Raw genomic sequence first — 8,746 nt, 5'->3', positions numbered from 1 at the left:
TCTGCTGTTCTCGTTCTATCACTGGCGTCAGACGGCCAAGCTTTGGGCGATTGCCTCTCTTCAATATACCTGCGACAAATCGACACGCCGACTCCAAAGTTGTTGCTTGTCAGCCTCGCTGTGGCTCTTCGCTGAGTGCCTGAATATCACTGCTGCTGCTGCTCCACAAATTCCTCCACAAATATAACAAGGTGCAGGGTGAAGAGAAGAGGGCTTAGTTAGCTCAGTTAGCTTGGTTAACTTTGTAAGCTTATTTCAGTTAGCTCGGTTCAGAGTGCTGTTGGTTAGTCTGTGGGAACTGTGTACGTTCACGGGAACCCCAGATCATCAGGCCAGCAGAGATGGTCCAGTCATAGCTTCGTCAGTATCCCCTGATGAATAACAAACAACAAAATTACATTTTTTCACAAAAATTATGAATAGCAAGTAATAATGTAGTAAAAACTTCCTGATGTTATAGCCATCTTAACGCTCTGGGGGCGAGGGTATCGTCAGCGATGCCGCGTATCTTTATCGTTTGTCTCAGTTTATATCTTGCTGTAATCTTTATGTAGAATCATGAAAAAATGCTGATTAAATCCGTAATCTGTCTTCTTTAAAAAACGACCATTGTCGGAATTATTAAAGTTTTTAAAATTAGATTAAATAGGCAAAAAAGTAAACCATGTCACCTTACTTTGTTGTACCTGCATCGGGGGTGTGTAGTGCCGCCCTCACCTGAAGATCGCTATTCGCATTATAAATAGCTGCTTTAGCACGTATTCAAATCGCATGGTAATTTGATGAACAACGCAACAGTGAAACGCGATCCAGATACATCCCCATCAGTGCCATAAAAGGGGGAGGGGGTGTGGCCAGGTGTGAATGGCTCATGCATACACATGAGAGCTCCTACATATTCAATGGAAGGAGACCAAAAATAGTGACATAAGTTAGCTTTTTCTTATTTATTTATCCAACGGAATGTTGCAACTACACCATTTAGTGATCTTCATGTACCCATGATATCTGGGATCAAAACAAACTTCCACCATTGCTTACTATGTACTTTTATAATGTTTCTGCAAGTGTTCCAAACTGCATTTTGCAATATCTATACTTTGATGTGAAATTACAAACTTAACAAAAATCTGACATATTAAAGATGAGTGTAATGCCAAAACAAATATAAAATAAATAATTTATTTGCCATGAATTAAGTTTATGATATTGAACGAAATGTGTGATCATGCCCCAGTCACTGAAACTGCCTGTGTAGAAATACTGGTGAGGACAGTGAAGATGTAACATCGGGCTGTTTCCTGCGGGATGGTCCCAACTGACCTGAGAGGTCTGGTGCAGCTCTCGTCACATGGCCCCCCTAACCGGCATCCTGCTGTGAAATGAGACCCAGGTGGGTCCTGCAGGTCAGAGCTGGTACTTTCCTCTCCCTATAGCTGGGGATCCCCACAGGGGAACCTCAGCAAAGCTGAAATGTCTGTTTGAGATCTCCTTGGGAATAGGGCTGCCTGTTTCAGCAGCTTACAGTATGTCATCGCCGGGGGGAAAAAAAAGAATACAAATACTGAAAAACTATATATTTTTTTCTTGCTTACTGCTCTCCCTCCTCCAGTGGGGCCCCACTTTCAGCTCCTCACAGCCACACCTCCTGCTCCTTACAGCCCCTCCTTCTTATGGCCCCTTACTCCTCGAGGCCCCTGGTCCACCTGCTTGCTGTCCCTCCTCTTTCAACTCACGGCCCCGCCTCCTCCTCATGCCTCCCCTTCGCTGTCCGTCCTTCTCTTGGCCCCTGCTCCTCGAGGACCCTGGACCACCTGCTTGCTGTCCCTCCTCCTTCAACTCACGGCCCCGGCCTCCTCCTCGTGCCCCCCCTTCACTGTCCCTCCTTTTCCTACTTGCGGCCCCTCCTCCTTCTCGTGGCACCTGCTCCTCAAGGCCCCTGGTCCACCTGCTTGCTGTCCCTCCTCCTTCAATTCACAGCCCCGCCTCCTCCTCGTGCCCCCCCTTCGCTGTCCCTCCTTCTTCTACTTGTGGCCCCTCCTCCTTCTCGTGGCCCCTCCTTCTCATAGCCTCATTGCCATTCATCCTCCTTGCAGCCCTACCTTCTTAGACCCATTGTTGACTTTGCCCTCAGGTCCTGCAGGTTAGACTTCTGGACTTCAGGTTAGATGCTGGATTCCCTGGACAGAATGAATGCAGTTTTGGGAGCTGCATCCCTTTTCAGAATAATTCTGGCATCTCATTACAGTCAGGCGTGACTCATCTTTCCTTTCATTCACTCCGTTCCTTTAAAAATACATATTCTACTCTTATAAACACACACACACACTCACATCTACAATACAACACCCTCTCAGGGCATTTGCTTGAGCACACAGTGACTGGATATGACTTTAAGGTGACCTGATTTCTGTACTTTCTATACATTACATATACGTTACAGTTACAAAGTAAAATGACAGTTGTAGAGTGAACTCACAGAAAACAATGTTCAATTATGGTACAATAAACTTGGTCCTTTTCATTGGTAACAGGTTATATTGATAATGAACATTCTGTAGGAAATAAATGCTTACACAAAATTTGTGTTTGTAAAACAGCTAAACATTAAAGTTGGTTTGAATCACAGGATGAGAGCCGCTGTCATTCCCCTGATAAAGATGCAGTAAACACTTTTATTTGCCTTGTAGATGTATTAAAACTATGCTGTTTCACTATTAATTATTGATAATTGTTATTGTATTGTGCATTCTATTCTGCAAAAGGTATAACTGTAGTTTTTAAGCAAATAAATAGCCAATATAAAAAACAAGTGACACGTAGCAGCAATTTGAGGAGCTTTGTGGATATTGGTCTTCTGTCACCTTAATAACTAAATGTTTACTGTGTAAATATGTAAAGGTTCCCCTGGTCCTGAAGGGCCACAAGGCCTCCCAGGCCTGGGGACACTGAAGGGGGACAAAGGCATGCCCGGATTCGCTGGAAGACCTGGCCCGATGGGTCTGAAAGGTGGCATTGGGCTTCCTGGCACTCTGGTAAGAGGTTACAGCATGGCTACAGAACTTGGCCGGGTGACTGGCGTGCTCCAGCCTACAATGATGCAGTCATGCAGACACTGAGAGAGGTGAAATGAGTCCGGTCCACACCCCTCAGGCACATAACACTGAGCGCACCATCATACAGACACATTTTGCACATTTTTGAGGCTGTGCTTTTGCATATTCTTATCAATTTCTATATATTTTCATTTGGTCTGATATCAAGTGGACTTACATCATCCCCCTCCATGTAATTAGGGACATCCTGGTGACCCAGGAGCTGCAGGGTTGAAGGGAGACGCTGGATTCCCTGGACAGCATGGATTCCCAGGTCAGCTGGAGTGTGTCCTCTGCCATCCTGCCCTCTGCCATCCTGCCGTCTGTCTCCTGCCCTCTGCCATCCTGTCCTCTGCCATCCTGTCCTCTGCCATCCTGTCCTCTGCCATCCTGCCCTCTGCCATCCTGCCCTCTGCCATCCTGTCCTCTGCCATCCTGTCCTCTGCCATCCTGCCCTCTGCCATCCTGCCCTCTGCCATCCTGCCCTCTGCCATCCTGCCCTCTGCCTCCTGTCCTCTGCCTCCTGTCCTCTGCCATCCTGTCCTCTGCCATCCTGCCCTCTGCCATCCTGCCCTCTGCCATCCTGCCCTCTGCCATCCTGCCCTCTGCCTCTTGCCCTCTGCCTCCTGCCCTCTGCCATCCTGTCCTCTGCCATCCTGCCGTCTGCCTCCTGCCCTCTGCCATCCTGCCCTCTGCCATCCTGTCCTCTGCCATCCTGTCCTCTGCCTCCTGCCCTCTGCCATCCTGCCGTCTGTCTGCTGCCTCAGGCAAGCACAGCCATTATTGTGTGATACTGTCAGACTGTAAACGTGAGACCAATTGCTGTGTGTCTTATGTACCTTGAGGGACATATTCTCTATCCCTGTATTCCTGTACCTGTACATCACAAAGGTGGACTGGGTCAGCCGGGACTTCCTGGAATACCTGGTCTGCCTGGAGACAAAGGAGACATGGGTGCACCAGGTTTGCTGTCTTCCGGTGCTCGAATCATTCATTCAGTCACATTACAGCAAATCATTCATTCAATCACCCGCCACTTCTGATGCCGATACCTCTGTTTTTCTTCTGAAGGGTCCCCAGGTGACCCCCCAACAATTACTCCTTCATATTTTTTGAGACCGGAAAGAGGACCCCTGGGCTCCCCGGGTCCACCCGGCTCTCAGGGGCCCACTGGCCCTCCAGGCAGAGACGGCGTTCCAGGTTGGTGGAAATTTCTTTGACTTTTATCCTAATTTTTTATTTCTATCCGCAGACATTTGTATCATGCTTCTCCAAGTAGTAAAATATAGATGATATTTTACACCTGAGTTTTTATTTACTTTTTAAGTTGCAAGCTACTTACTGTACAGTAAGAAAAATTTGTATCTGTTAAATCCCATGTGAGACTGATAGTCAGGGATAATCTACTTTTCCTCAGGTAAACCAGGAGAATCTGGAGATTCAGGTCCAATGGGTAACCATGGGTTTTCCGGGCCCTTGGGTCGGAAAGGAGACATGGGCCCACCTGGGCCTCCAGGTGAGTCTAGGAGTGACGTCCCTGCTGTCCTGCACCATGACACTTAGCTGCTTGTGCTCCTGCACTTTCTGCTGTTAGCCTTTCAGTGCTAATTTGGCTGTCCTTTGTTGTCGTGACCCAGGTCACCATGGTCTCCCTGGCCATCCTGGACCAGACGGACTGCAGGGTCCCCCTGGCCTGCCAGGCTCATCCTCATCGGCACACGGCTTCCTCATGACGCGCCACAGCCAGTCCACAGAAGACCCCTCCTGCCCCGATGGCACCAGATTCTTATACCATGGCTACTCCCTGCTGTACGTCCAGGGCAACGAGCGGGCCCACGGTCAAGACTTGGGTATGACCACTTACTGCTCTGAATGTCATGGCCAGTCATTGCCTCCCTTCCCACATCCATATAAGGTAAAGCCGCCCTCCAGCCCACACATCCTGTCAAACCATGCCCCTTCTATCCAGGAGCGGCGGGCAGCTGCATGCGCAGATTCAGCACCATGCCCTTCATTTTCTGCAACATAAATAACGTCTGCAACCTGGCGTCACGCAATGATTACTCCTATTGGCTGTCCACGCCGCACCCTATGCCTGCTAATATGGCTCCTGTGACCGGGGAGAACATCAAACCATTCATCAGCAGGTAGGAGGGGAGGAGAAGGGGGTGGGGTATGGGCCTTGTGGGCTGACAAAGAGAAGCTCCAGAAAAAAACACTGATTTTGCTCTCCTTTTTGGTATAAATGTTCTGCAAGAACTTTTGTTTGACATCAGGTTTTGTCTCTCTTATAGTGTTTTGCTGGCGTTTTTAAAAAACTATTGAATTTTTTAAAAGCGAAAATCAGATTTTATCTCCACCTAGTATGTGAGTGAGAGTGGCCATGTATGTATTACATTGTGGGGACCAAATGGCCCCCACAATGTAATAAAAACCTGTTATTTTGATGTTGTGGGGACCATTTTTCAGGTTCTCACAAAGATCTCTGAATGCAATCAAAGAACGAAAAATGCCAAGTCTCATATTTTATTTGGTTACACCAGAACACCAATTTTCCTTCAATCTGGGGGGTTTGTCACCTCTAAACTATTTTGTTTGGTTACTTGGCTTAAGCTTATGGCTGGGTAGGTTAAGGTCGTCATGCTGGGATTAGTTTTTATCATAGAAATGAATGGAGAGAAAGATACAATTACAAACCTGTGCGTGCGTGCATGTGTGCACCCCGCTACAGGTGTTCGGTCTGTGAAGCCCCCACCATGGTGGTCGCATTGCACAGCCAGTCCATCCAGTTGCCCTCCTGCCCCGCCAACTGGGAGACTCTCTGGATTGGCTACTCCTTCATGATGGTACCGCCTCCCGCTTGCTTTTCAGGGTCCGGCTTGCCCAGACACAGCACACTTCAGCTGGCACATTTCTCAGCGGCAGTAAATAAATGCCCCCAACTTGTCGAAAAAGGATAAACATGTGGGACTCACACTAACAATGGGCGCCGCTGGCTCTGCATGGCTTTCTGTATATGATACATCTCCTGCCCCCGTCCCCCGTCCCCCACTCTCAGCACACCAGCTCCGGTGCGGCAGGCTCCGGTCAGGCCCTAGTGTCCCCTGGCTCCTGCCTGGAGGACTTCCGCGCCTCGCCCTTCATCGAGTGCCATGGCCGGGGCACCTGCAACTACTACAGCAACTCCTACAGCTTCTGGCTGGCCACTGTGGACGACCTGGAAATGTTCAGGTATGAAGGAGTCCTTTTAGTATTCAAGTACTTTTTTTAATATTAACTTCTGATGTGAGATATGTATCATTTAACAATATTGCTGTTGATACACTGTATGACCAAAAGTACGTGGATGTGAGCCTCTACTCTTCTGGGAATGCTTTCCATTAGAACATTACTGGTGGGATTTGATGCCATTCAGGTTGAATATTGATGTTGGGTGATCAAGTCATTTTCTGTGAGCTTGTGTGGCCAAACACTTCATAACTGAAGTTGTCCCCAGGAGTTTTGTCCTTCACTCTTGCCTCCCTTGTTAGTTACTGGAGATTACGTGCTTATGTGCTTTATTGTATAATTGTATTATTGTTGGGTGTGGCTTAATTAGCCAATTACAGTCGACCCCCTGTATCTATGGGGGATTGTTTCCAGGAACCCACCGCCCCTATGGATACCAAAGATACCAAAATCCGTGGATGCTCAGAAATGGTTTCATATTTGCATATAATCTACACACATCCTCCTGTATACTTAAAATCTCTGGATTACTTATAATACCTAATGCAATGGAAATTCTATTTAAATAATTGTTATACTGTACTGTTTAGGGAATAATGGCAAGACAAAAAAGTTGTACACACAACCGAAGTAGTGAATGAATGAGACAAGACGAACAGTGCTCAAACAGTGGGTGCTGGAGAAAGACTTCATTGGCGTGGATTCAGCATAGTGCTCGGCGCACAGCAAATTCAAGTTTTATTTTTTGGAATATTAGTTTTATTCTATTTTTTTCCCCATTTTTATGAGTGGCTGATTGAATCTGTTGATGTGGAGCCCATGGATATGGAGGACCAACTATACTCTGATTAATAGGAGTGTCTGCATACTTTCGGCCATTGAGTTTATGTTGCTTGTGTTATTGCTGCATGAAATGTGACCTGCCAGTAATCAAGTTACCAGTTAACTGCACATCAGATCTGAATTCTGTTAGCAATGCCTTTAAAGTTATCTTGCGTTAAGTCGCTCTTTATGAACAATCCTACTCATTCACGGCACTGTGTGTGGTTCTACCCCCCGCACAGTAAGCCTCAAGGAGAGACCCTCAAAGTGGGGAACCTGCAGACGCGGGTCAGCCGCTGTGTGGTTTGCATGAAGAGGACGTAACGGGCATCACCGAGCCCACGCAAAACGGCCTCCTGGAACGTCACTGTGAAGCCCGGCAACGGACATCTACAGATTCTTTCCAGCAGCACAATGGCATGATAACATGGCAGGGTGCAGTCAGAGACAATCCAGACACGTTTTTTATGTTTTAATACCTCAACAAGGAGAGTAAAACTCCAAAGGGATCGTTTTGTGTTTTCTTTGTGTTTCCAAATCAACACTCCTGCCTCAGGCGTCAAAGACAGCACAGTGCACTGAAGATCTTACTCCATGATATGTCGCTTCTGTTATTTTTTTTTTCTAGTATTTTTTCTGTCAATTTCAAATGTCACTTTTTGACTCCGCTGTACCTGAAATTGAACTATAACTCCATCCTGTGTAATGTGTAAATTGTGTAAAACACTGTAGTGTGCTATTGTATTAAGAAGTGTTGGGTCCCTGTTTTATTCACTCATACTTATATTGTACAAAGTAAACATCCAATAGATTCTGCAGTATTTTCTGTATGAATATATTTAAAAAGAAAATGTACATGATTCGGCCTTGGAACTTTAAATCATAACACATGTTTTTTTTCTATAAATTACTTAGGTTCTTAATAAATGAAAATGTGTTTTTTAATTGCACCATCTCACAATGCCAATTAATCCATCTTCAAACCAAATATCCTTTGTGGGGTCACAGTCAGGGTGTTTAGATTTATGTGTTTTTGTGTCCTACAGTGCTCTATAATTACAAACCTGTGTGTGTACCTTTTAGCTTATGGGAACACTTTTCAGGTCCTTACACTATAAACCTATTTTTAAATTGTGAATGCAATCAAAAAACAAAAATAGCCAATGTCCTGTTTGGTTACTTATGGTCAACGTTGGGTTATCATGTTTAGTACTAGGGTTATGCCCAAAGAAAGAAATCGAGTCCCCAAAATGATAGGAATACAGTCATATGAAAAAGTTTGGGAACCCCTCTCTGTCACGCCCAGCTCGTCCGATCCTCGTGTGTGCCACACCCCCTGATCATCCACGTGTGCTTCCCTGATTGTACCCAGCTGTTTCCTGTTGTTTCTGGCTTGTCTTGTGTATTTAGTCCGCGTCTCAGTCCGTCTTCCCCAGACTTATCATTAATGTTAGTTTGTCGCTGTCTTCCCCGTTCCCTGAATAAACCCATTTTTCCCTCATTCTCACCTTCCTGCCTCTTCCATACCCGCTGCCTGCCTGCCCATCTACCCTGCAACCTGACAGAATGACAAGTCTCCGGAAAAAACCATCCCCCTTGAC

At 46.3% G+C, this 8,746-nt stretch overlaps 1 protein-coding gene across 1 annotated transcript in view; it reads left to right on the top strand.

Annotated features, from left to right (window-relative positions):
* Positions 1-8,090, top strand: part of LOC125725663 (collagen alpha-5(IV) chain-like) — a 54,537-nt gene extending 46,447 nt beyond the window's left edge. The window contains exons 41-50 of the mRNA XM_049002532.1: positions 2,902-3,035; positions 3,297-3,369; positions 3,987-4,058; positions 4,167-4,295; positions 4,513-4,611; positions 4,733-4,945; positions 5,065-5,242; positions 5,827-5,941; positions 6,154-6,326; positions 7,388-8,090. Of these exons, the coding sequence (XP_048858489.1) occupies positions 2,902-3,035; positions 3,297-3,369; positions 3,987-4,058; positions 4,167-4,295; positions 4,513-4,611; positions 4,733-4,945; positions 5,065-5,242; positions 5,827-5,941; positions 6,154-6,326; positions 7,388-7,469 (1,268 nt within the window). The 3' untranslated portion in view covers positions 7,470-8,090. The remainder of the gene's footprint in view (positions 1-2,901; positions 3,036-3,296; positions 3,370-3,986; positions 4,059-4,166; positions 4,296-4,512; positions 4,612-4,732; positions 4,946-5,064; positions 5,243-5,826; positions 5,942-6,153; positions 6,327-7,387) is intronic.
* The last annotated feature ends 656 nt before the right edge of the window (positions 8,091-8,746 follow it).

Source organism: Brienomyrus brachyistius, unplaced genomic scaffold, assembly GCF_023856365.1.
Source record: "Brienomyrus brachyistius isolate T26 unplaced genomic scaffold, BBRACH_0.4 scaffold69, whole genome shotgun sequence".
NCBI classification, from domain to species: domain Eukaryota; kingdom Metazoa; phylum Chordata; class Actinopteri; order Osteoglossiformes; family Mormyridae; genus Brienomyrus; species Brienomyrus brachyistius.
Note: the sequence above shows the minus strand (reverse complement) of the source record. Positions and strands in the feature narration are given on the sequence as shown.